Raw genomic sequence first — 27,028 nt, 5'->3', positions numbered from 1 at the left:
CTCAGTCATTTTGTCGTCTCAGATTTTTTTTTTTTAAGAAAAGACAACGTGTCACCATCTAGACTGTAACTGTCTGCCTCTTCCTCTTCCCGTGGCAGAAGTTTCTAATGATGAGTTCAGTGTTTGGACAGTAATCCCTGACTGCTCCGAGCACCCAATTTATCACATTTTGCTCTACTTTTTGGATCTCTGTGATGTCAGAGAGAGCTGATATGTTTAATGTGGTAATCTAAGGATCAGAAGTTCCACTTTCCTGCTACTCAAATTATTTGTCAGAGGCATCCAGTCACAATAAAGCTAGTTTAAAGACGGGGATTCCAAACTCACCAAAACCAGACTAGCGGCAGTCCAGTTCTGGGAAGGTAGGGGAGCACAAACGGTTTGTTTCACTCACTGAGGCTCCACTGAGATAAAAGAGGATTTTTTTTGGGGGGGGGGGAGATCTGTGAATTATGCAAAGCTATTGTATAGTTAAACATTTTTTAAAAAGTGGAGGTGAAATGTTTTCAAAGAGACACTTTTTTTTGTTTTGTTTTGTTGTGAAACTTTTTAAGCAATCTCATTAATGTGAGGAAGTCTGAACAGTGCCAAGCAACTATTTGTGTATGTGCACCAGAAGAGCAGCTGCACATGTTCTATAGATATCACTATGGAGTGCATGCCTTAGCTTGTGTTCCACCATCCAGGTCTTTGGTATGCATTTGATGATGAATATAAGCTTATCACAAAAACTAAGAATATATGTTGGTTGAAAATTCATTTGTGGGTTGAGCAGCAGAGTTAAGTGGGCTGTGCCAATGCTAAACAGCTCATTCTGCTACCGACACGTGTTTGGTGTCGTTTATTGGTATGGTGACCAAGTTAGTGATCAGCATGAGGAAGAGGTGCACGGCTGTTATGGTTCTTCCATATGCTGCTGAGGCCTTTTAATTGAATAAATTGTGAATATGTCTTGTTTCTTTAGACTTCAAACATCAAATTCAATAAATGACACCAAAGGAGACGATAACTCTGACACAGTTGTTTTATAATTTTGTGTATCTGACTGTATTAAGATTAATTAGCTTCTATTGCTCTTCGGTGTGGATGACAACACTGAAGCCATGATTAAATGTTCTTTTCTTAGCATCAACCACCAAATATCCCATGAGTCATACGGGTGGGGCCGTGCCTCCAGCTCACCAGAACAGTTTACAGATTTAGACGAACCACCCCAGCTGACAGTTATTTCCCAAATCACCACCCAAACAGTCATTTCATAAATCCTGATGATACTTTCAGCCTTTAATTTTAAATGATTTGTTTTGGGTGGGGGTGTCATTACATATAAAATCAATAAAATATGGAACATTTGTGATGTTAGGCTTGAAGGTTTACCTTTTGAAATGATGATGATGATGATGATGATGATGGTGATAACACATCCCATCATACTCTGAGGTGGTTAGAGGGGAAAAACGTGCGGAACTAAAACCAGATTTAGTGTTTAGATTGTGACTCTTGGAGCGGGTTTAAAATGAATTTGGCTGCAGTTTCTAACTGAGCTTAAATTAGTTTTTCAGCCCTGAAAGTTTCATGTGCAGATGCTCTGAGGCGTGTAACCTGGAAAGTATTCATCGTATGAAAGTAAACTTTTGGATGGCATAAATAAACGCAGTCAAGTTGCCGTACACAAAGAATCGGCTGATTTTCATGCTGATGCAGACTTTTAAAAATCTATTTAGTTGCGTATTTTTTTTTTTTTCCCCACGGTATGTTTCCATCTGCTGATCAGCAGCTCGGTGACCCCTTCGGTGATCCCGCACACGCTGTGACCGCTGAGCTTTTGTTTTGGTGGTCAGTTGGTGTGAATTGTTGGACTCGCTGTCAGTTCTGATTGCAAAAGGTCTTTTGATTGTTGGGTATCAGTGACGTTGGACAGTCAGCAGCAGTGAGAATGCAAAGCAAAGCAGAGCATACCAAACACCTCCTAATACAGCTCATCTGTCCACTTTTAAACGAAATCTGTTGACCACATGCAGCATCAGGATGCATCACAAAAACACTAAATACACAATAACAGAATTAAAATAAGCCTAAAATCTTTCAAAAATAAATTATAGAATGAATTCAAATTATAGAATCGATTAAAGTGACACGCAAAACTCGAGAGGCATCAGCAGAATAAATGAAATATAATTATACACTTGAAGGTTTTGGGAACAACACAGAAATAAGCTCAAAGTATAAAAAAATCAAAAACATTTCTCAGAAAGCACTAAATTAGACACTAAATACGTCTGTAAAAGTTTTAAAAAGGAAACGGGCTCTGACGAACCAGAGTTTGTCAGAAAGCAAACGGTCAAACAATAAAAAAATATCTTTAAAGAAATGAGCAGCCAGTGCAGTCATTGATGATGTATTTAAAAAAATAACTGGGACATTTGGCACACTATTGCGCTTATGAAACACAGTCCTGTGGTCAGATGGGTGAGGAGGTTTCTTCCTGTAAAAAGGGAGTTTTTCCTTCCCACTTTTGCCAAAGTGCTTGCTCATAGGGGGTCATATGATTGTGTTATTGTAGGGTCTACCTTACAATATAAAGCGCCTTGAGGCGACTGTTGTTATTATTTGGCACTGTATAAATAAAATAGAATGGAACTGAGGCATGAAAAATGTGCCAAGATTAGCAGGTAAATAAAAAAGCTGCTGTCGGATTGGGGGGGCTGCTCATCGCCAAAGAAATGAATTTTGGTCAGTACTAATAGTAGATTCATTAAACTTTAAAAAAGGAGAAACTCGTCGCTATTTAATCTTATTTACTTAAACTTTGAACTATGATTCAACTGCATAAACTGGACAGAATTACGATGGACTTTTGTGGAGAGGAAAAAGGAAATGTTGCGCTGAAAGGCTGAACGAGAGAATCATTGTAAAACTGAATGTGGTAAAACAGTCTGACTTTCATCTCCATTATCTCGTTTTCACATTAGACACGTTTGTCATTGTAGTCGAGACAGTGACTGAAGTTGAACGTAATAGCCCAGTAGCCCAGTGAGATTGTTGTTTTCAGCGGTGCTGAGGTTATGATTCAGCAGTGACCTCGTTGGCTGAGGCTTTGGAGAGGAAGTGTCCGGACAGTCTGAGGCTGTTGCATAAAGGGGAATCTAAACATGGTGTGAAGCTTCTCTGTCTGCCGCTGCATCGTTTCACTGTGTTTGAGGTCCTCAGTATGACTTTAGCAACCCCCCCACCCCTCCCTTATTCTGCTGCCTGCAGGCTGACAGACCGGCCGACAGGTTAATACCTGGCACCTGAGCTGCCTCCTGCAAATAAAATCTCTGCTGTCTTAGTTTAAGCCGTGTTAGCGGAGCTACTTTAGAGAATGCACTGTGGGTTAGTAGGTTAGTTTACCTCTGACCTCTGGCCTCTCAACATCTGTCTTGGTTTAGAGTTTGAACATTTGCCTATTTTAGCATGAGGGTAAAACAAAATCCAGACTTAAATAAAGTCTCACAGCTTTTAGCTCTTAACAGACTGAATCCAAACTCCACCTCGAACCCTACATGTGCCACCAGTGACCTGGTGGATGATGTTTCTACCTGCACCAGTGCAAGACTAACGTTTGTAATCTGCAGCCAAACATCTGACATTACGCTCGGTGCCTGTTCATGTTTCTCTCAGGGTAAATTAAATTACGAAATAATAACTCGTGTCACGTTGCACTTTATTAACAGTTTGTGTGACTTGAGAAACTGAGGAGTCACGTCAGCCTCAGTGTTACTTTTTGTTTTAGTGCTATTTTCATTCCAGCTGCATGCAGGTTGGTAACAGTGTGATGAGCTACGGAGGGTGTCAATATGTGCAACCAGCATAAAACAGTAGAAGTATTTACTGTAACAGACAATGGCACGTTTGACTTATTTCCTGTGTAGTTAAAGTGTTGGCTGTTAAAAAACATAAAACGGTATAAGATTAAGATGTTCTTTACTCTGAGGGTTTACTTTGGTTGTTCTAATGTTGCACTTGGTTGAGCGTTGAAGCCTATGGGACATTTAATGTTAATAACAGCTCTGATCGTATCTTTTGCCCCACATTATAATAACGGGAAAACTAAGCCTGGAATGAATCAAACTGAACTTCTTTTAAAGTGAGAAAAATATTAAAATACGACATCACTGGGCTGAACCACATGGAGTTTTTCGAAGGTAGAAAATATTCTGACCTGATTCAGCTGAAATCATCACAGATGTTATAATGAGCAGCAGTTTAAGTTTACTAATTATGGACATAATTAGAAAATTTGTTTCTTTTCTTGTGCTTTTCAGCAGCATGACGACTGCAGTGACCTTAGAGGATGCTCTCTCCAACGTGGACCTGCTGGAGGAGCTGCCGCTCCCCGACCAGCAGCCATGCATCGAGCCCCTCCCCTCCTCCGTCATGTACCAGGTCAGTACTCAGGAAACCTTGAAGCACACTTCTTAACATAAATAATAGGAATGATGCTGGGTCACTACAAACATAAACATACACCCACATGTAAGGGCAAACATGTGCAGTGTATGAGCATACCTTATGGACACATTTAACCCACTGATTCCTCAGTGAAGTACATTTAACCGCTGTGAGAACCAGCAAGGTGTATCAGCAAGCTCCACAGATTCCAGAAATACGATGAAATCCCCCCCGTTAAATATAATTATCTAATCTAATGATGGCTTATTGTGACCAGCTGTGAAGTGTTCAACATGAAGTTCAGAGGAGAAGAAATCGAAAGTGATTTGGTTTCAGTATACAGATGTTCTTTATCCGTGTGAGCGCTGTTGTACGATGCTTACCTTTCATTTTCCGTCTTTCCATCACAGCCCAACTTCAACACCAACTTTGAGGACAGGAACGCGTTCGTCACCGGGATCGCCACGTACATCGAGCAGGCCACCATCCACTCCAGCATGGTACAGTACATCGTTCACGCTCGCTCTGATTTCAGATCGCTCGCTTTTGTCTTCTGACTTACTGGGAAAAATAAATCCGTCAGAATTGGGTCAAAGGCCTGCTGGAAACGGGGCCTGGGAAGGTTCCCACCATTTGGTGTTTGTCTGGCAGGCAAACACAAACAGGATCCAAACCCAGAAGGAAATGACCCGGGGACAGACGATGCTTTGTGTCCCATTAGCGAGGGATGATGGTTCGGGGTCTCTGCGTGCAGGCAGGGCGGGTTTCAATGCATGCATGCTTTGTTGTGAATCATTGTCGATCGTTTCTTTAATCGCTGATGTGACTGGTTTTGTTCATGTAGAACGACATGCTGGAGGAGGGGCAGGAGTACGCTGTCATGCTCTACACCTGGAGGAGCTGCTCACGTGCAATACCACAGGTAATACCACAGAGCGCGTTACTGCTTTGGTTGTTCTCAGGGCAGTGAGTCAGTGTGTAGAGAGAAAATGACATCAGACATCTTAAATGTATTTATTTTTGTTTTTCTCTACACGGAGGAGTGCTGAAAAAAAGTGAATGAATAAGTGAATGATCTAATTAATATATGCACACTGGTAAATTCATCAACAGAGGTACAAAATAATTGTAGATATCAAAAACAAAAAAGTAAAAAGTTTGATATTTTAGTTCTAATTTGCTTTTGGGTTAATTTGTCCTTTTTATTAATGCCATATTTTTTTCATTTTCATTTTTTTTCCACTTTTGTATGTTCCAGTTTAAATGTATGTATTTTAATAGTTAATGTACTATATACCTTATTATCAGTATAACAGGAACTTTATTGGGTGTTGTTTGTTGAATTGCTTCCTTTTTCTGTTCTGTTTGTTTCATCGTCACTCTTTTATTATTTTTCACAATTTCAAAAGACAAACAAAAAAGAGAAAATATTTAACAATAAGCAGAGGAATAAGTGATGATGCAGCTTAAAGCTGAGATATCAGTTTGTCACATTTGCCAATGAACTAATTCAATTCAATTTTATTTATACAGCGCCAAATCACAACAACGCTCGCCTCAAGGCGCTTTATATTGTAAGGTAGACCCTACAATAATACATACAGAGAAAAACCCAACAATCATGTGACCCCCTATTAGCACTTTGGCGACAGTGGGAAGGAAAAACTCCCTTTTAACAGGAAGAAACCTCCAGCTGAACCAGGCTCAAGGAGGGGCGGCCAGAAGGAAGACAGGATAAAAGACATGCTGTAGAAGAGAGCCAGAGATTAATAACATGTATGATTCAGTGCAGAGAGGTCTATTAACACATAGTGACTGAAAAAGAAAAACTCAATGCATCATGGGAATCCCCCAGCAGCCTAATTCATGCTTATTATTAATTTTGATGCTAACTGGGACTTTAGGTTCTTTTTCAGATCATTTGAACTAAAAACAAAAACGGAATCATTATTTGTTTAATTCCTATCTTTGGTCTCTTGTAGTGGATCTCAGGTTGATCATAGATGTGATGTAATGATATTGTTTTTATTTTTGTGTTGATTTCTGCTGAAATTTCTTTTTATTTGATGAACATTAAACTGATTGGATGATGAAAACGTGAACAGTAAAACATTTATTTATTTATTTTAAACCAATTTCATAGTCGAGCCTTTTGATTAAACTGCATTGTGCACATCTGATGGTCACCTAAAGCTGGGATGTTGGTTTGTGACACTGTGGTGCTAACACTGACGATGCAACAGAGGGCTGAGTGAGGCAAAAAGAGTTAACTTTAGTAGAGTAGATGAGGTGGAGGAGGGTCAGACTGTTCTGTCTCTGCTGATTCTTTAAGAGAAGTCTCAGCTTCCAGAGAGCATTCGACTTACTGAATCTGCTGTAACTAGGACCCAGTCAGGAAAAAAAAAAAGGTCATGTTTTTCTTTGGTTCATAAGATGAACACTGCTCTTTGCGTTTGTTTCTTTGTTCTAAGGTGAAATGCAACGAGCAGCCCAACAGAGTGGAGATCTATGAGAAGACTGTCGAGGTGCTGGAGCCTGAAGTCACCAAACTGATGAACTTCATGTACTTCCAGGTATCATCAATTCTTTGATCAGCAGATACTGATGATGACCGGCCGTCTCTAAATTCTCTAAAGCTGCTTTATTTTCCCGCAGCGCACAGCCATCGATCGTTTCTGCGGCGAGGTCCGCCGTCTGTGTCACACCGAGCGCAGGAAGGACTTTGTCTCCGAGGCGTACCTGCTGACCCTCGGGAAGTTTATCAACATGTTTGCCGTGCTGGACGAGCTGAAGAACATGAAGTGCAGCGTCAAAAACGACCACTCGGCGTACAAACGGTACTCCATAAAACACACGCTCTCCTGCACTCACGAGGCCGGTTAGCCCCACAGACACTAGATGGCAGCATCAGTCAGCAACCTGGAAACCATTTACTGTCCCCTTCCTGATCTCGGTGTTGGAATATATTGAATTAATCATATGGAGTATGATAAAGAGCAGAGGCTCATTCGACCCTCCTTGCTTCTGCTTTGACTTATTTGTCTGCGTGTCTGCAGGTTTACAGATGCAAAGTGTCTGAACAGAAATCGGTAAAAGAGCTTCATGTTCATTTATTTTTTTTCTCCCTTTAACTTGCTCAGCTTTTTAGCCACATTTTAGGACGTTTGAGGAAAATGAATCAGTCCAGTTTTGCCTGCCTAACATCAGGGAGTTCTCAGGATGACCTTTTTAACACTCAGCGTTAAAAGGCTGATGGGTATTATTGTCTCCATACTGGGCGGGCGGTCACATTTGTGAATGCAATAATGCCAGAACAAAGTGACGCGTCATATGATGTCTCGATTTGATACCATAGGTGCGTCTAGTAAAAGTCTCCGTCACGTTTGAATCTCAGCGAGCTTGACTTCAGGGGTAGCACTCCCGTCAGTGTTTCTTCTCGATGTAAAATACATAAGTTGATCTCTGGGAATTTCAAGCGCAGCTGACGTATGTGTTCACGTCTCTCTCTGGTATAGAGAGGCTGTGTTTGGTCTTTAAAACTAATGCACCGTTTCTCGCCTTTGCTCAGAGCCGCTCAGTTTCTCCGAAAGATGTCGGAGCCTTCGTCCATTCAGGAGTCTCAGAATTTGTCCATGTTTCTGGCTAATCACAACAAAATCACCCAGGTTGGTCTAAATAGTGTAAAACACTCTTCGCAGCATTCATAACGTCAGATCTCTTTTATATATGGTAATTTCTCCATATTCTTTGGCACACGGTGTTCACCTGTTGACTGAGAAGGATTTGACAAATATTTCTTTAATATTAAACTCCTGTGTTTCCTCTGCCAGTCGTTGCAGCAGCAGCTGGAGGTGATCCACGGATATGAAGAGCTGCTGGCGGATATCGTGAACCTGTGTGCCGATTACTACGACAACAAGCTGTACCTCACTCCCAGCGAGAAACACATGCTGCTCAAAGTAAGTGACGCTGCGGAGGCTCGTTTTAAACCAGAGCGCTGTGCACAGGGTAACCACAGCTCTCCTCTTCTCCAGGTGATGGGCTTCGGCTTGTACCTCATGGATGGAAACAGCAGCAACATCTACAAACTGGATGCCAAGAAGAGAATAAACCTGAGCAAGATCGACAAGTTTTTCAAGGTACGGCGGGACGTGTGACATGAACACCAACACCGGTTCAAAAAACACAAACACATCTGTTCTTGACTGGAAAAACAAAAAACAGATGATGAGTGATACGTTATATAAAATTTCTTTTTACGGCTGTTCGATGTATTTAGGAAATGAATACCAAAACTTCAAACCATGGAATAAAATCCCACATGTCAAAAGCTAATGGTAATGCTAGCTTTATCGATCGTCAAATCGGTGTTTAAAATGCTAGTTTCCACCTTGTGGTTGTCGTCATGGTTGCTGTCCACGGTTTTAAATGGTTCGTGTGTTCTTGGTGTTCGCAGCAACTCCAGGTGGTGCCGCTGTTTGGAGACATGCAGATTGAGTTGTCCCGGTACATCAAGACCAGCGCTCACTTTGAAGAGAACAAGTCCAGGTGAGAGCAGAAGACAGCTGCGTGGCTGAAATTTTAGGAGCTGACAGACTGTTAAAACTATGATTTTTCTTTTTCTTCTCTCCCGCTCCAAACGTGAACAGTCGAAAACGAAATTTACTTTTTGTTCATCGCAGTTCTTTCTCCAACCAGCTGTGACCGTCGGCATGATGGGATCTAATTTGAATAAAGTGTAGCAGTTTAATGCTGCTCAGAACAGATTTCTCCCTTTAAACTGTGAGCTGCAGACTTTTATGCACCACCTCTCTATCGGGTTTCATTTGTTTTTATGCGTAATCTTAGCAGCTGGCACCTAAAGCTGTTTTTCTCCTATGGATGCTTTTCTTTATCATCACTCATTTATCCCATAATTCCTTGCTCTGATTCTCTCCTCTTTCTTATGTTTTAGGTGGACTTGCACGTCCATATCCAGCAGCCCTCAGTACAACATCTGTGAGCAGATGCTTCAGATCCGAGACGATCACATGCGCTTCATCTCCGAGCTCGCTCGCTACAGCAACAGTGAGGTTAGTGTGGCTTTCCCTCGGAGGTTAAAGATCATCGGCGAGGTATTGGATTGAATGCGGTGCAGGTTTATTGTCATAATAAGCTGCTGTAGAGGATCAGTATCCCGCTGACCTTTATTTCACCAGAGAGAAACACACTCCAGCTTTTAAAGCTTTCTTATGTTCATTGGTATGTTTAAATTCCCAGCTGTGATGTAACAGGCTTTTCAGCAGATGTCTTAACCCGGTGGATTTTCAGGGGTCATTGTTTAGTGTGACTGAGATGGGAATTTAACTGACTTGTGGGTCAGAAATACACTGAACACAGGAATGATAAGGGCAGGAAAGATAAATTCGAAGAGGGCCGTTTTTATTAGTATTTAGGTTTATGCTGATTTTCTTTTTTTCAGCACTAATCTGTACTGTGAGAAAGTCAGGATTGTGTGGATTGAGCCTTAAATGACGTTTGTTTTTGTGCTGATGTAGGTGGTGACCGGGTCAGGGCGTCAGGAAGCCCAGAAGACTGACACTGAGTACAGGAAGCTGTTTGACTTGGCCCTGCAGGGCATGCAGCTGCTCTCACAGTGGAGCGCTCACGTTATGGAAGTGGTGAGGAGAAAACGCATGATGAGTGATTCCAGCTGAGATGTTTGTATTTATAAAAGTAAGAGTAACCCTCCCCCCTTCCCAACTCTTCCTGCAGTATTCCTGGAAACTGGTACATCCCACAGACAAGTACTCCAATAAAGAGTGCCCCGACAACGCCGAGGAGTACGAGAGGGCCACCAGATACAACTACACCAGCGAGGAGAAGTTTGCCCTCGTAGAGGTCTGTCACATCAGTGCACACATTTAAATGGTCACTCCATGTGAAATCATTCAGACCGGAAAAACATTCCCACTGCAACCTACCAGAATCAGCGTATTCTTTATGTACCCACTGTACATAGCGTCCTTCTACGTTTCTTGGTGGATGTGATCTGTCCAAGCTGTTATAGAGAATACATGAACAACAGTGTTGTTCCTCATTTTCACATAAGCTGCATTCAGAGTGTTAAAATATGAATATATTGGAAGCAGATTTTGAGCCCGAAGGAATCAGGGACTTGGATGCTGATTGATTTTTCATGGAATGACAAGATTGGTCTTTTGATCCACTTGAATTCTCGTCCCTGATCCATTATTGTGCTTTCACAGGTGATTGCAATGATAAAGGGACTGCAGGTGCTGATGGGACGCATGGAGAGCGTGTTCAACCACGCCATCCGTCACACCATCTACTCAGCTCTGCAGGACTTTGCTCAGGTCACTCTGCGTGATCCGCTGCGCCTCGCTATCAAGAAGAAGAAAAATGTCATCCAGAGGTTCGACTCACATTATAGTCAGATTTAGATCGCACACAGATTTAGATCCAGTTTGTGGGAGATGTGATGGTTTATTAAAAAGCGCTGATTTCCCCCCCGAAAATGTTTAAATTGCCTTTGTAATGCAAATAAAACAACATGGTGCAATCAGCTGAGTCCCCCATCCTGTGCTGGACTTCCACCCCACAGTCCTTAGAGATCTCCAGAGCAGAACAAAGCTTGTGTTGCAGATCATCCATCCACAGGACACAAAGCTCTCTCTGGAGAGGCGGTTAACTGATAACGAGGACCGCTTCAGTAATGATCCAGCCAGCGAGTGAGCCCACAGGGACACATTGGGCTGAACTTAGCTTTCAAAATAAGAGTGCAGGGACTCTCCACTAGTAATTTGATTGCGAGCTGCTTCGTTGTCTGAGATGGACAAAAAAATAATAATTAAAAATGCTCAAATTAATTGGCAAACTATTGCTTCAAATATCTGGCCATCCTGCTCAAGTAAAACCTGTTTGCCTAAATAATTTCCTGCTTAATGTCAATTTATTTACCCATGTTTAGCTCATCTGTTATTAAGTTGTGTTTGAGACTACATTTGTTAACATAGTGAATAGAATAGAAATATTGTGGTTTTTGCATGAAGCACCATTTATACGCATTCTCATTTTCGGTTCATTGGTGCTCCAGTAAAGGCCTAAGTGCGTCTTCGTTTTGGCTGAAGACACAAAGTAAAACAGTCTCATTCTAAAATATTTCGTTTTTCCTTCTTTCTGCAGCGTCCTCCAGGCCATCCGAAAGACCGTGTGCGATTGGGAGACCGGCCGGGAGCCTCACAATGACCCCGCCCTCCGTGGAGAAAAAGATCCAAAGGGTGGCTTTGACATTAAAGTTCCTCGCCGCGCCGTGGGGCCGTCCAGCACGCAGGTCTCACCTCACTGACGTTCTTTATCATAACTCATTTTAATGTATGAGGATGCAGGATGCTACATAGACGTTTTGCGTATAGTTACATTTTGGCTGAACTGCATTTTCATGCAGTACCAGTGTATACCACACAGTGGTGTAAGTCAGCCAGGTAAGTTATTAAGAACACAGGAAAAGGTGTGCGGTATAAAGTAAAGTCTCTCGAGAAAATGCAAGTAGGACTAAAACGAGATATCAAAGGTTACGTCTGAAAACGGCAACAAACCCACGGGTAGAGCACTGCCCCCTGGTGGTGAAGATTTGAAATGAAAATTTGCAGAGGGTATTTACAGTAAGGATTCCAATAATCCAATAATGTGGATAAAATGGTGACGAATTAATCAAAATCCACAATAATTCTGTATATATTCTGTATAATGTTTCTAATGTGTCACACTGCATATTTGAATGAATGAGTGAAAAGCAAAAAAGTTACAAAAGTACATAAATGCACTGTAGCATAGTAAATCACTGTAGGTGATCCTCCAGCACTTTTCCTAACCTGGAAACCCATCATCCATCAGCCCAGCTATCACCACCTCTCACTGAGAATTGGAAGAGGATGTTGGATTTACTAGCTTTTCAAAGATCCTCTTACCTGCTTTTGATATTTTGTAGTATGAAAGCTTCAGAAGATGGTTACTTTTTGTTTTATACTTTTTTTTTTAATGAATTGTGAATCTTCTGTGTAAAAGGTGTTACGGGATTGGACTAAGACGTTTTTTGGGTTTACGGTACTCAGTTTGTGGCTCTGAGACCTCTGCTTTCACCATCGGCCGTTACACCGCACACCTCACCTTGGGTTCTTTTTAAACCCATTCATCCTGTGTGGTGCTGGGTTTAAAGTTGTGTTTTATGTCAGACTCAATAGTACCATCTGTTATGTTCTGTACTGCAGACAGATTTATCAGCTCGGGGGTCATTTCCAAGAACTAATCTGTTTTCCAGGTGTGTGCAGGTGTGTGGCACTATTTGTTTACGCACCAGAGCGCATCAGCACAGTTAGCTTTTGATTTGTTTCCAGGATTATATAATTCTGCTTCCTGTGGAGGCAGTTTTGCATAATAACTGACCGCTCACATCCTGTCCTCAGTTATTCTTTATTAATTAACATGGGAATTAATAAGAAATGTCAGAGGATGACACCATAGATAATCTCATGTACCGTATTTTAAATAAAACGAACATGTTTCTTTCAAAATAAAAGCCTTGCTAAGAAACAAAGAGTTTCTATCCATGCTAAAGCACTTTAATTTGAGATGGATACAGCAGTTACCTGGAATATTTGAACTGCTACAGTATTTTATTCCTTAGCTTAAGAGGAAAAAAATAAACACGATGAAGCGCCGATCCATTGCACTCTGACAGGACCACACCCTCGGGTGCAAATATGCAACACACTAGGAAACCAGGAAAGAGGCAAACACTTTTCCACACCACTATGGAATGACTGAGATGATAAAAATGTTGAAAGCAACACAGAGCTTTCATACCGGCTGCCCACCTGTAATGAGATTAGTGTTTGCAGGGTTGTGAGTACAGTCAGCAGGGCGCCGGCACTAATGAGGTCTTCCTTTACTCAATTCTCTTTGTTGATGCAGCTCTACATGGTGAGGACCATGCTGGAGTCGCTCATTGCTGAGAAAAGTGGCTCAAAGAAGACTCTGCGCAGTGGCCTGGAGGGCCCCACCATCCTGGACATCGAGAGATTTCACCGAGAGTCCTTCTTTTACACTCACCTGCTGAACTTTAGCGGTAAGAGGCAGATGCAATCAGTCACACCTGAGAACGTTTCATCTCTGCCTCCCTTAGAATAAGATGATTCTTATTTTATTTTCCTATCACGACTTTTGGATATTTAACGATATTTAATGAACATTTCTGGGATTAGAGGGTTGGCTTGAAAAGTCATAATTTTTGAGCACTCATAACTTCAAGTACAGGACTTTGAAGCTCTGTTTAAAAAGTGCAACCAACTCACACACATCGCATCACTCACACACTCAGAAAGTCATAGTCTAAAACTCAAATCATTTTGTTCAGCAAACGATAAATATCATCACCAGCCCGAGGCCCCTGACGGCTTTTGGAAGGGGACTCTGATGTAACCTTCTTCCATCTCCCCTCTCTTCCCTTCAGAGACCTTGCAGCAGTGCTGTGACCTCTCCCAGCTGTGGTTCAGAGAGTTCTTTCTGGAGCTCACCATGGGTCGCAGGATCCAGTTCCCCATCGAGATGTCCATGCCCTGGATCCTCACCGATCACATCCTGGAGACTAAGGAGGCTTCAATGATGGAGTAAATATGCTTCTTTTGTAACCAAGAACATTTATTTCCACTGGTTACCACCAACTCTGATAACTACTGGACAGTTTCCCTCCCATTCTTATTATTAAGTTCTTCATCCTATGTGAAAGATGGGCTGATTATGTGGTGTTCTTCTCACAGTAGTGGAAATAGATGTTCTCCATGGTATAATTTGCAACTTGGTGCAAAAACTGAGGACTGCGTTTGTCCTTCTCTAACTAAACTTCATGTTTAGTCACAGTCTGGCTCTTTGCGATTGGCGGATGCGATCGGACAGATGCGTTCTGACAACTTCAGCGCTCGTTTCTTTTCATCTTCCATTTTCAAATAGGACCCTGGATGAAATCCCAAAAATTGGGATTATCCGTGAATGTTTTCGTGTCTGCTTTAAATCTTTGCTGCAGGATTACGTTGATACGAGGCAGGTTTTACATAAGCCATTAAGCGCATCAGCTGGCAGGAAGCATACGTGCTGTAATTCTTCAAATATTCACCCAAAATTTTTTGGAAAAAGAAAAAACCCTGCGTTTTACTCTTATTTACTATGGAGAGTAAGTGTTTTGTGCAGGTCGTGCATATTTAAGCAGATGTCTGTGTGGCGCGTATCAGTTCTACTAGTTTCCAAAGAGCGGCGCTGAACGACGATGGTTAACCTCGAGTGAACACGATCGAACTGATGAGTTTGATGTAACGCTTCCTTTTTTAACCAACTGCTGCTGCAGCTAAATGAAGCTTCTTATTTTACACGTCTCAGCTTTTATTCTTGTTGCTGAACAGATTAATTCTCTCACGGTTGCAGGGTGTGTTTAATTCTAGAATAACATTTTAATCCCCTGCAGGTATGTGCTATATCCTCTGGATTTGTACAACGACAGCGCACACTACGCCCTGACCAAATTCAAGAAGCAGTTCCTCTACGATGAAATAGAGGCAGAGGTAAAGGATCATGATCTCAGATATGTGGCGGCTGCATCACCGCCCTCATAATGCCTCTGACTGCACGGCTTTCCTAAATATCCTGTTTGTTGCTTACAGGCTCTCCTATAGTCACCTCATTAATCTCAGTTTTCTGTCCATTTCATGAGCTGTTGAGTAGCTGCATTTCTATTCATTATGTAGCCGCTTGCAGAGCTTTGTTAATGTGCATGTAGAATGGATTTGGCTCGGTTCTTTACAAAAATCTGTGAAAATAATTTTTCTCCTTAAACCAGAAGAAAGTACTATTTCATTGGTCATCTATGTTGAGACTTTTAAACATGTTGTTTTTTTGTTTTTGTTTTTTTGTTTTTCAGGTTAACCTGTGCTTTGATCAGTTTGTCTACAAGCTTGCTGATCAGATATTTGGGTACTACAAGATTCTAGCTGGAAGGTACGTCGACCCCTCTCCCCCTTATGTGCAGACACACAGTCTCATAAAAAAGGATTTGATTGCTTCGTCTGTTTTCTAATGTGTTGATTCCAGTAGTAATCAAGTAGCATGATTAGTTTGAGAAGCAGTCGGATCACTTTTCCAATGTTTTTACGTTGTCAAGGCCTCAACGACAGCTAGCTTATTTGTCGTCCAGCTAGAGTGATAGTGTGAACGTAGCAGAGGGTATTAAAAAACTCTGTGGGAGGATGAAGGGGATAAAGGTGCTGTAGCACATGTGCTTAGGTACAAATTATTTATTTAATATTTGTAATATTGCAAATGTCAAATATGACAGACACAAACAGGACATAGTCGGACAATTTCAAATGCACCTCTACCCTCCAGGATTGTGGGGATCTGAGGGAACGGTTTAAAACGGGGTCTGTTCAGCTCACTTCCAGTTCTATCACAATAGCTTTGCATAATTCACAGTTCAGAATAATCCTCCTTTCTCCTACACTGGACCTCGGGGGAGCCCCTGTGTTATGTCTCTGAAGCAAACCATTTTAGTTTCTCCCCATTGAAGCCACCTCTGTTCTGATTGGCTGCCCCTTCACTGAGCTTTTAGAGCAGTCTGAGCTTATGGCTCACAGAGGTTTGGGTACATACACTGACCTCGTCATTAGAAACTCTGGTCATGATTAAAATGAACCAGAGATACATGCCAGGAAATAAGGAGCAGGCCTAAAGGTGTGATTTTTACAAACCTTGACTTCTCTGTGTTTATGTGAATCCTCCTTCAGTCTTCTGCTTGACAAACGGCTGAGATCTGACTGCAAGAACCAAGGAGCCAACATTCCCTGGCCGTCCTCTAACCGCTACGAGACTCTGCTGAAGCAACGCCACGTCCAGGTATAAGCTGCACGCTGTCGTGCTTTCCACCTCGCTGTACTCCCACCTTCATGTTGTCTCTAACTAACTGGCTGTGAACCTCAGCTTCTAGGCCGCTCCATCGATCTCAACAGACTCATCACTCAGAGGGTTTCCGCTGCTCTTTATAAATCTATGGAGTTGGCTATCGGTCGCTTCGAGAGTGAGGATCTAACCTCCATCATGGTATGTAGTTGTAATTTAATTCAGCTGATGATTCCTGGGGTTTTTCATTTGACTTGGTTAAAAAAAAAATATATAAAACACATGTTGGTGGTGTGTGACTTGTTTAAAGGAGCTGGAAGGCCTTCTGGAGGTCAACCGCATGACGCACAAGCTCCTGAGCAAGTTCTTGACTCTGGACAGCTTTGACGCCATGTTTCGCGAAGCCAACCACAACGTGTCGGCCCCTTATGGCAGGATAACACTGCACGTCTTCTGGGAGCTCAACTACGACTTCTTACCCAACTATTGCTACAACGGGTCTACCAACAGGTGACATTTCAGAATAAAATCACGGTGAAGGTCACAGAAAGACCAAAATGTTCATATATTAATGCCAGTAGTGGGAAAAGTAGGTTACCAACTGTACAGCGAACAGTGAACCTCCATTACATCATCGTCTCGGCCGGATCTTCTGCCGAGGACTCGTTCTTGTCTCATAATGCGTCTTAATTTTTCTGGTTTCCACTTTGCTCATCGGGATGATATAAAAAGGTGTGAAACCCTGCAGCAAAACTGAACTGAGGTGAATGAGTGCCAGTAAACAACCCGACTAGCAGATTTTATAAAAGATGTCATCTTTCAGTTGATCCAAAAACGAGCAGAGGTCCGGGTTGCTGGAGCAAAAACTAAGAGGCAGTTTCTTATAAACGTTCACAGCTGTTTATTTATTTTATTTTTATAGTTTTATTAGATAAAATATCAGATTGTGCTTCTCAAAGGTTTAGGGGGAAAAGGGAGTAATTGTGTGGGTCTTGTATTTTCAATCCCGATGTTATTTTAATGGAGATATGTTTCCAACTCTGCCTTCAGGTTTGTGCGCACCATCCTGCCCTTCTCTCAGGAGTTCCAGAGGGATAAACCACCCAACGCTCAGCCTCAGTACCTGTACGGGTCAAAGGTCAGGACATTTTTCTGTTAGAGCTCCCACACTTTATCTCCTCATATTACAGGGGTGGACTCTCAGATATTCAGTATACGCTGTCAAACTGTATCCACAGAATACAAGGGTGAAAGCATTACTCTGGGAAGTGTGTGTGCACGTGCTCAGACGTCCCCTCGGAGGAAATTAATGCCTTAAATGTCATGAAATGTGAAAACTCCATGCAGCACATGAGTCAATCACATGTTCTTCTGTTTAACGTGTAGTTATGTGGACCAACACGCTGGGGGCGCTAACCTGATAGTGTAGCTATGATGCTGTCAGACTGTTTCAGTCCTCACACTCGTGATGTTGATGTCTGTGTGTTCCTGTGTCTAAAAATAAGACCAGAAACTGTATATAAAAGATGGACGTGGCCGCTGTGATGTCACTCACTGGTCGGTGAAGTCCTGTTATGAAGCATCGAGGTGACCGTTCTCACCATCGCTTCTTGAAGCCAGACGTGAAGAGAGAGGGGCGGATCTGACTATGACAGACGCTGACTGAACACTCTTTGGCTACTAATGTTTTTTTTGGGGGGGGGTTCCCAAGACAATTCAAATCCACTTTTCATATCATCTTTATAAATCACACATCAAGGATTTTGTCTTTTTTTCATTGGATTGCAGAATACTTTGATATCCAATCAAAATAATGTAAATAATACTCGGATAAATCAAAATCACTCCCAGACATGTCCAAAAGTAGTTGTTGTTTTTACTTTGGGAGAACAAATATGGCTTGAGAGGGTTTTGTAATTTCACTGTAGGAGAGGTTTAAAAGATACATTTAAAAAATATATTTATGGTTTATTTATGGACATAAATGACATGAATATAAAAGAATGATCTACAGAGTTATGAGTAAAACAATTTTATTTATTTTTAATGTTTTTGTGGATAGTGAAGCTTTGATTAAACAGACAACATTTGTTTCTGTCTGAGCCCGTTCTATAAACACGCAAGGGACTCGTTAAATGACAGATTGTTTTATTTTTCTACATGGATAAATTTTTGTCAGTGCCAAAAGAAAGATGAGTGCCATATTAAGGATATTTAATGTTTGCTATTGTAATTTTTTTTTAGGTCTTAAAAGCATAAATATTTTTATTTAAAATGGTGTGCATGTGTGCGTGTGTGTTGAAACCTTGCTGTAATAGGTTGGAAATGTTTCCTCTGAGGAAAAACACACAAATAGGATTTTGTGAGTGGATGAAAATACTCGGTGACAATTGAATCTGAACAATGCTGTGATGACCTTAATCCAGTTGATTCATGTTGGCTCGCTGCCGGACAGCTTAGCCAGTGTCCTCAACTCATGGTCTTGGGTAATTATGTGACCCGTAGGCTGCGCCGAGAGGTGGGGTGATTGCATGATGTTGGAGAGTTTGATGCTGTCCTGGCTGCTGCTTCTCGGAGTGTAGAGGGCTCCAGATGTGGACATGTCTTGGCAGGTTGAGTTGGTCACCACCGGGTGTCCGGCTGCGGCCTGGCCGGGGAGGATACAGATGTTGTTAAGACAGCTCCACAGCAGGATGCTGGCGATGACGAGGAGCAAGATGCAGCAGATGAGCCATACGGCCATTGCCAGCTCCCAGCCGGCTCTGTCGTGACCTTCGCTGCTGTCGCTCAGAGTGCTGAACACTTGGCATTGTTCCCGCACCGGATTGGCAGCCTGACACGTCACACACAAGAAGTAGGCAGTCTGAGGGAGGAGATTGGCCAGGTGTGTGCTGGTCTGACTGACAGGGATACGATCCTCATACATGAAGCTTTTGCGCTTGTAGCCCATGAACAGGCTGTTCCAGTTGGGGTCGTACATGACGCTGTAGAAGGTGTCAATGCAGGTGGGGGAGGATGGCCAGCTCACCCTGGCTGAGGTGGAGGAGATGTTGTAGATTGCAATCACCATTGTGAGAAGATGGAGTCTGCAGGAATGAAGTGCATCCTCAGTTACTGCAGCTGTCTGATGCTTGCGATGTAAAACTGAGCTGGAAAAAAAGGAAGATGGGAACACAGTGAGACACTGAAAGGACTAATTTGAGATGACGGGGTGAGGTATTTCTGTGCTCTTTCCCCACCTAAGAGCTAATATAAGAAGACTTCATCAATAATAAGCTTTCTCTTGGCTCAGAGTGAGCCATTTGGTCATGATTCATAACATTTAAATAAGTCACCATCCCAGTTATGTCGCACAACAGAAGCTTTCACATTTTACTCTTAATTTTGGCTCCTTCCCACCCATATTTTTTTTAACCCATTTCCTTTTTTCCACCGATCAGCACTTTTGTTCCCTTTTAAGAAGCAAAGCACTTTTAACCAGATTTGAGAAGTGATTCTCAAGCTCTTAATCCAGTTACTCCTTAGAACATAAGTAGCAACCATTATTTATTCCACAAAAACAGGCATCCGAGGCTCGAGACAGCGTTAAGTAATAAGTAAACAAAGTAAGTAAATGTTTTAGTGGAGACAACACATCTAAAGAGCTGAAATGCTTGAATTCACTCACAGGGAAGACACAGTCAGCTTGACGCACCTTATAGGTGAAAGAAACCTGATGTTCAGTCCCCTCAGAAGAGTCCCAAAGATCCCGGATGAGCCCCCATTTATGTCTCAACTAGGTTTGAGGTTAAAAACAAAAAAACGTGTGCACTAAATAAAAAAAATTAAATAAAAAAATGAAAACAATAATAATATGCCGGACAAATACCAGAGAATTACCACATACGTGATCCAAGTTAAGAATTTATGAATTAGGAGGCCTGATTCTCATACACCTACCCATGCACATTATATTTATGTACAATTAGCAGTTAAACACATGCTCAAACTGCACGGCCACTGTTGTCCCTTTAAGGATTGTAGAAGGGAATAACACATCTGCTTTACTTTGATCTATAACAACTAAAAATGTAAACACTGATATCAGTGGCTGTTCTTTATTTAATGCTTATAGCATCTATGCAATTGTACTTTTGATGCTGATATTGGTCGCCGTCGTCAGCGGTTCCAGATTTTGTCTCAGGTCTTTAATGTCAGTGTTTTGTTGCGTTTCAGATAGAAGTGAATGGAGGTGGTTCTAAATAGTTGGTGGAAAAGCAGCATTAAGTCTTAGGACCGTTCTGACATAAGTGGGCAAAAACGCATCCAAAAACTCACCAATTTATAGTTTCAATAAAAGCTCTAATTACTTCCTGAGTTTAAATCCTGCTCCCATTTGCAGTATGCACAGAGCTTAGCATAATGAAAAATGTCATGACCACACAGCCGATCCTCACCATGTTATATAAAGCATAACGAGGGGAAAACAAAGCAATGTCGGAGGATAATAAGCATTGTACAAAGAATTATCTGGAACAGATGGGTGGGAGGGAGCTGAGATTATGCACAGATGATGCAAATTGCATAATGGAAATTTATTTTTCTGAGCTGTCCAGTTTACGAGCTTTTCAATATTTTAATAAATCCTGAAGTTTATTTTATAAAATCACACTTTGACCCAAAGCACCTGCTGACATATTTAACTATTGCAAGAGTTTATTTTGTTTAAAAAAAAAAAATCTAAACTTAATCTTCAGTATTGAATAATATTTTACGTGCATTGAATAAATGCAAATGTAAAAATGATTAAAACTTTTCACTTTCCCTTTAACCAGTGCAGGGTGGGTTTGGTGCTCCCTGCAGGCTCACTAAAAAAAAAAAAAGCCTGTTGATGCTTTAAACCCTCCTAAATACTGGTGCTTTTCAGACAAAGTTAATCTCACAGGTTTCATTTTGTTTTCTTTTTGCCACATTTTTACAACTGTAAAGAAATCTTGTGGTTTTTCAGAGGTGTCATAAAAAAGCATCTTGTTATTGACGTTTCTATAACTATTGGCTGTAACAAGTAACAGGTACGACCACCGTCATCAATTCAAAGCATAAAACGGAAACTTACCGGGAGACCTGTGCCAGCACATGTTGGTGTTTGCTCAGATTATCCCGTAATGCTGCTGCTGCTGCTCGTCACTCACTTAAAAAATCTTTTCTTGTGTCGCTGCTCTGATGCTGCGTGCTGCTGTGGAGATTTCTAACCTCAGTACTGACGCAGAGATCGGTGTGTCCTCATCGCCGCTGCTGCTGGATTAGAGCTTCACCTCACTGCTGACAGGAGAGAGGGAGGACTAAAAATCTGTGGTGTATGTAAGGGAAAAGTGCACAGTGCAGACAAATCAATCTTTATATGTTAGCAAATTTGGTTGCTTTGATTTTGTTTTCCATGCCAGCAAGTTAATGCAGAGACATCATAGTGTTATTGATCGTTATTTCCCCTTCGGGCAGCACTTTGGTTTATGTCAGAGTATCTTGTATATCTGACACTGGAGCTTAAATGCGCTTCAGTTGGCGAGACCATCTGCCTAACTGTTTGTTCCACAGCAAAAGCTCTGAACAACTGGCGGCCAGATTGTCGTATTGCTGTTCGTGGTCCCCAGAGGATAATCCTAATGTGGAAAATGTTCCCATTTTACTCACTTTAAAAGTGCCATGGAATTTAATGTAAGCATTCGTTGATTCCTTTCACTTTTATTTACAACGCATCAGCTCACAACAGCAGGTTAGTGTGTCTGATTATTGTGATCCTCTCAAATGTTTAACACTGTGATGACACAAGAGGAAAACTTACCCTCTCCTCTACTATGACCTTCTTTTCCGGCCTCAGCTGTTCTTTGGGTTTATTTTGGCTTTTTCTTTTTAATTAAGCTGATTTATAATGTAGCACTTGGGGACTGTGGGGACAAAGAACTCCCTTAAAGAGAAGCAGACTCTGAAAGAGTAGTTGGTGGACTGCTTTCTCAGAGCTTCACCATCCCCCCCCCCCTTAAATATCTCAAAACAAAGTCCCTGCATGGTGGTGTGCAATATTCATACTAACCTTTTTGATGTCTTTTGATGTCTTTCTCTGCATGTAGACCCTGAACCTGGCCTATAGCAGCACTTTTGGCTCCTATAGAAACTTTCTGGGTCCCCCACACATTAAGGTGATGTGCAGACTGCTGGGCTACCAGGGCATCGCTGTGGTGATGGAGGAGCTGCTGAAGGTTGTCAAAAGCCTGGTGAGTGTGTAATGATGTGCAGGAGCTATGATTTCATGATGCTACTGTGCTTCATTCTTTGTGAGTTCACTTCCCTTTAAGTGGAGTTAAGCTCTCTGTTTCTACAGCTTCAGGGCACCATAATGCAGTATGTGAAGACCCTGATGGAGGTGATGCCCAAGATTTGCAGACTTCCACGCTACGAGTACGGTTCCCCGGGTATGTCAAAGTGTAGCCAGCTGATACACAATGTCTGGGTCTGATACAAGCAGTAAAAAAAACTCAGCAGATACTGCACATGTAGGAAAAGATAACAGTGATATTTGATACGAGTCAAAGAACACCCATACATGTGAATATAAGCCACTGCGTGGAGACATCTGGTGCTTTTTGGTCTCAGTGCTGGATTTTGCTTGTTTTGTGTGTTAGCGTTCAAACTGCATTTTATTGACTTTCATTTTAACTGGTAGAAAAGGCAAAACCTCTGAGCACAGTGGATTTGCTCTGTCAGTCTTGTCAGGTTCTTAGTCGCACAGACTGAATCTGCAGAACAAGTCGGAGTAAAATCTGAAGCTGTGAGTCAGGAGCGAACGCTTCATTCAAATGAAGCAAACTGCTGGAAATGAGTCGTATTTAACATTTTAATCAAAGCTTTCAAATGTGAGGAGAAAAACTGGTCACATTTCCTTTTGTTAGATGACCTTGTTCAGTCAAAAGATTTGCGTCACATCTACGTGTATCCAGCAATGATCCAGAAGCACCTAGTCTGACATGTAGGCAAAACACTGATTGGCGTAAAGGTTTTCCTTAATGGGAAAGGAAGTATCAGTGGACGTTCACCAGGAAGAGGAGGCACAAAAAAGTAATCAAAGAGTTGCGGTGGACATTTTTCAGTACAGAGACCTCTATCTTGACTTTCTTTACTCCACTGAGGGAGCAGCAACAGAACAAACATGAGCCCACAAAACCTGCCCTTCATGTGCTTATCAGGGAGCGCTGCATACCTGCTGTAATCTACTTTTGAGTGCTGTTATCTTTAGCAGATATGTGATAACTGCAGTGTAATTCCATTCAGGTATCCTGGAGTTCTTCCACCACCAGCTGAAGGACATCGTTGAGTACGCTGAGCTCAAGACTGTGTGTTTCCAGAACCTGAGGGAGGTGGGCAACGCCATCCTGTTCTGTATGCTGAGTGAGCAGAGCCTGGTACGGGTCGCGGGGTCATCTTAAAGCCTGTGGCGACTTTAAGATGCTCCGCAGATGTTGTCATTATTTTTTTTCCTCATGCAGTCGCCTCCTATTCTAAAGTTTTGCTGTTTTCCCTCCAGTCACAGGAAGAAGTTTGTGATTTGCTGCATGCTGCACCTTTCCAGAACATTCTTCCCAGAGTCCATGTCAAAGGTAAATACAGAGAGGAAAAGTCACTTTTATTTGCACAGTCAAAACAGCAGGAGGGACCCAAAAACCTTTCCAGTTCAGACACATGTATTAACATCCCAGATCTCTAAAACGTCCACTTGAATAAGCGGCCTAAATTTAATAAACAAAGTAAGAATGTGTAATATTTTGTAGTCCCTGCACAAGTCACAGTTGTTCCTGGGGAGGGTTGGACTTGGCTGGGAATGCCCTTTGTCATGATTTTGTTTATAACTTTATGGACAAATTTCTAGGCAAAGTCAACAGGCAGATGGGTTCCTATTGATAACTTTGTGCTCTTTGCTCTGCGCAGTTCATACAGTGTAATCAATAAACGGTCTCCGTGCTCAATCTGCTCTGGGTCCAAAACAATGATTCAAGCGTCTGAAATCTCTGCTCGCTGTTGAATAAAAGGCGGATTCTGGTGGTGCCAGAGTGACTCCCAGCGATTTAACCATAACCCGAAATCACAAAACTCTTTAATTTCCCTTCATGCGACCTTAAGCTCATTGCATCCTGCTTAAGTAATCTAAAAAGGGTCACAAGGACTTCATCACATTGACCCTTTTATCCGTCTGTCCGTCCATGCTCTGCTGTTATCGCTCCGCTCAGATCATTCTGGCAGCAGGATTTATCCAGATTTGCCTCATTTTTCAAATCGTCCTGGAGGAACTTGAAGTGTTTCCTGGCCACATGAGATTTATGATCCCTTGTGCTTCCTTTTGGGTTTTCCTACCTTTGGATGGAAGGATCCTGATCAGATACCGGAATCCTCTCGATGTCTGTCTGCTTTGACATGAAGGAGCAGCTGCACTGAGCTTGTTCTGGATAAGGCTTATTTTATTTGTATGAACCCCCACCTTTTTTTTTATTTTTTATTTTTTTATCTCTAACCAAAGACAAGTTTGTTTAAATAGAGGCTCATTTCAGCTGCGTGTATTCATGATCTCATCTTTTGGTTCCAAAGTTGACTAACAATGAGACTCATTAACCAGCTGAAAAAACGAAACCTTTCCATGTAAATTTCCTCCTCGGTTTTTCCCCTCGCTCAAGGGTGAGATGCTGAGATGCAGCACTCAGTTGTTTTCCATCATTAAAGTATTGTTTTAGGAAAGGCTTAACAATTGTGAAAACAGCTGGGTGCTGTGTTCTAGCAAACATTAGTTCAGCGGGAGTCAAGAGTGCTTTTGTTGGGTATGGTTTTCAGCCGGGATTACAGAGAGTCAGTTATTCCAGCGCAGCATTATCTGCAGCAGGTGTGCGTGCGTGTGTGTGTCAGAAACACCAGCGTGCCATACCGTGGTTTACTGATATGTTTTCATGGGTTGCAGAACATTGTAGAGGTTGCATCTTGTTCTGGCTGAAAATATTGCTAATTTTTATGATTGTTTTTAAATATTAAAATCCCATAAATTTAAAATTTTATAAACCCAAACTGGATGCTGTAGCCATCATGTGTGCGTTTGATTTTCTATTAATAACAAACTCGATCTGTGCCTCTCATCTCAATTTTTTTTTTTTTCTTTTGATGTTTACAATAACTTTAGCTTACTCCAGGCAAGCAAAATTTTACCTTCATTCTCTGAATATTTCCAGACTTGCATTGGGGCTTAATAGAAATTTGGCACATTTTTAATTTTCTTTTTCTGTTTCTGTTTTGTTATATAAGTAACAACTCTGTCGGACTGCGTTTTGGCACATTTTCACTTTTTTCCTTTCTTAGTCTGAATTTTCTATTTCTTGTAAGCTGTTATTTATTTATTTTTTTATTTTTTTAAACCTCTTTCTTAAGAACAAATTTCCACTGGTTGACAATCCTCAACTTAAACTTCATGCATTTCTTTGTCTGTCTGTGTAGAGGGGGAGCGCCTCGACGCCAAGATGAAGCGCTTGGAGGCCAAATACACGGCGCTGCATATGGTTCCCCTGATAGAACGCCTCGGCACACCACAGGTAAGAGCCGTCGGATGGTGTGTTCACTTTCCCTCGGGTTAGTTATGTAAATACAAATGCTGGAGTGTTTCAGGGCAAATTTAAACCAGCTGATGTTTGTCTCTAACAACCAATGAGGAAACTACTTTCTTCTCAGTACAGCTGAGAGCTGGAGTTAAAATATCTTCAGAACTTAAATAAATTCTCCAGGAGGACTTCATGAACAAATTTGTTGCCATATAAATGTGTTTCGGCGTGTGGACTTTATCCTAAGGATGACATCAGGCAATAAACCAACTTATTTTGTTTCACTCTGAACACACCATTAAGACGGAGATAAGCTACAGTTGCTCCTGTGTCATGTGACACTTATGGAGGATGCTGACCGGTAGACGATCTTTTGAATGCTTTTACTTCTCTTTCAGCAAATAGCCATCGCTCGTGAGGGCGACCTATTGACCAAAGAGCGCCTGTGTTGCGGTCTGTCCATGTTTGAGGTTATCCTCACACGTGTGCGAGGCTTCCTGGAGGACCCTGTGTGGCGTGGGCCGTTGCCCAGCAACGGCGTGATGCACGTGGACGAGTGTGTGGAGTTCCACCGCCTCTGGAGCGCCATGCAGTTTGTGTACTGCATTCCTGTGGGAGCCCACGAGTTCACAGTGGAGTGAGTGTGGCCGAACACAAACACGCACACGCTTCCTCTCACCTAATATTTACTGACACACCCTCTTCCTGTCCTCCAGGCAGTGCTTTGGAGACGGCCTCCACTGGGCAGGCTGCATGATCATCGCCCTGCTGGGACAGCATAGACGCTTTGACATCCTTGACTTCAGCTACCACCTCCTCAAGGTGCAGAAGCACGACGGGAAGGATGAGATCATCAAGAGCGTGGTGAGTTTGAAAGACATGAGCACGGCTGTTAAATACAGCATACATAAGGTGCAGATTTAACGCATGATCCCTCACCTGACGTCCCCGAGCATCTCCACCAGTTACTGCATCCAAAATAATGAGCACACCATCTCAAATAGCAAATGTACCAAGAATAGAAGTAAAGACCTGCGTATGTCTTC

The 27,028-nt window shown here is 42.0% G+C and overlaps 2 protein-coding genes across 4 annotated transcripts in view; one reads left to right on the top strand and one right to left on the bottom strand.

Moving 5' to 3' along the window:
* The window catches only part of cyfip1 (cytoplasmic FMR1 interacting protein 1), a 38,008-nt gene that overhangs the window by 8,102 nt on the left and 2,878 nt on the right, over positions 1 to 27,028 (top strand). For 2 of the 3 annotated variants that reach the window (XM_040040318.1, XM_040040320.1), the window contains exons 2-30: positions 4,308 to 4,428; positions 4,845 to 4,934; positions 5,279 to 5,356; positions 6,906 to 7,007; positions 7,090 to 7,271; positions 8,003 to 8,099; positions 8,265 to 8,393; positions 8,469 to 8,573; positions 8,891 to 8,982; positions 9,389 to 9,506; positions 9,972 to 10,094; positions 10,189 to 10,314; positions 10,683 to 10,849; positions 11,620 to 11,767; positions 13,408 to 13,561; positions 13,946 to 14,102; positions 14,951 to 15,047; positions 15,404 to 15,480; positions 16,266 to 16,374; positions 16,459 to 16,578; positions 16,688 to 16,887; positions 17,428 to 17,515; positions 22,485 to 22,628; positions 22,736 to 22,826; positions 23,683 to 23,813; positions 23,936 to 24,008; positions 25,882 to 25,976; positions 26,381 to 26,619; positions 26,699 to 26,846. In XM_040040318.1, the coding sequence (XP_039896252.1) occupies positions 4,312 to 4,428; positions 4,845 to 4,934; positions 5,279 to 5,356; positions 6,906 to 7,007; positions 7,090 to 7,271; positions 8,003 to 8,099; positions 8,265 to 8,393; positions 8,469 to 8,573; positions 8,891 to 8,982; positions 9,389 to 9,506; positions 9,972 to 10,094; positions 10,189 to 10,314; positions 10,683 to 10,849; positions 11,620 to 11,767; positions 13,408 to 13,561; positions 13,946 to 14,102; positions 14,951 to 15,047; positions 15,404 to 15,480; positions 16,266 to 16,374; positions 16,459 to 16,578; positions 16,688 to 16,887; positions 17,428 to 17,515; positions 22,485 to 22,628; positions 22,736 to 22,826; positions 23,683 to 23,813; positions 23,936 to 24,008; positions 25,882 to 25,976; positions 26,381 to 26,619; positions 26,699 to 26,846 (3,597 nt within the window). In that variant the 5' untranslated portion in view covers positions 4,308 to 4,311. The remainder of the gene's footprint in view (positions 1 to 4,307; positions 4,429 to 4,844; positions 4,935 to 5,278; positions 5,357 to 6,905; positions 7,008 to 7,089; positions 7,272 to 8,002; positions 8,100 to 8,264; positions 8,394 to 8,468; positions 8,574 to 8,890; positions 8,983 to 9,388; positions 9,507 to 9,971; positions 10,095 to 10,188; positions 10,315 to 10,682; positions 10,850 to 11,619; positions 11,768 to 13,407; positions 13,562 to 13,945; positions 14,103 to 14,950; positions 15,048 to 15,403; positions 15,481 to 16,265; positions 16,375 to 16,458; positions 16,579 to 16,687; positions 16,888 to 17,427; positions 17,516 to 22,484; positions 22,629 to 22,735; positions 22,827 to 23,682; positions 23,814 to 23,935; positions 24,009 to 25,881; positions 25,977 to 26,380; positions 26,620 to 26,698; positions 26,847 to 27,028) is intronic. The other variant, XM_040040319.1, reaches the window with a different exon arrangement.
* Positions 18,611 to 19,951, bottom strand: LOC120738828 (fibronectin type III domain-containing protein 9). The gene has a single exon (XM_040040325.1). The coding sequence runs from the start codon at positions 19,445 to 19,447 to the stop codon at positions 18,809 to 18,811; it is 639 nt and encodes a 212-aa protein (XP_039896259.1). The 5' UTR covers positions 19,448 to 19,951; the 3' UTR covers positions 18,611 to 18,808.

Source organism: Simochromis diagramma, unplaced genomic scaffold, assembly GCF_900408965.1.
Source record: "Simochromis diagramma unplaced genomic scaffold, fSimDia1.1 OVJJ01000026.1, whole genome shotgun sequence".
Classification (NCBI taxonomy): Eukaryota; Metazoa; Chordata; class Actinopteri; order Cichliformes; family Cichlidae; genus Simochromis; species Simochromis diagramma.
The sequence above is the reverse complement of the archived record's forward strand: the minus strand, read 5'-3'. Positions and strand labels throughout refer to the sequence as shown.

What these genes read in the sequence shown, in the direction of transcription:
- LOC120738828 (XM_040040325.1), bottom strand. Translation starts at nt 19,447, where the DNA reads ATGGTGATTGCAATCTACAACATCTCCTCCACCTCAGCCAGGGTGAGC.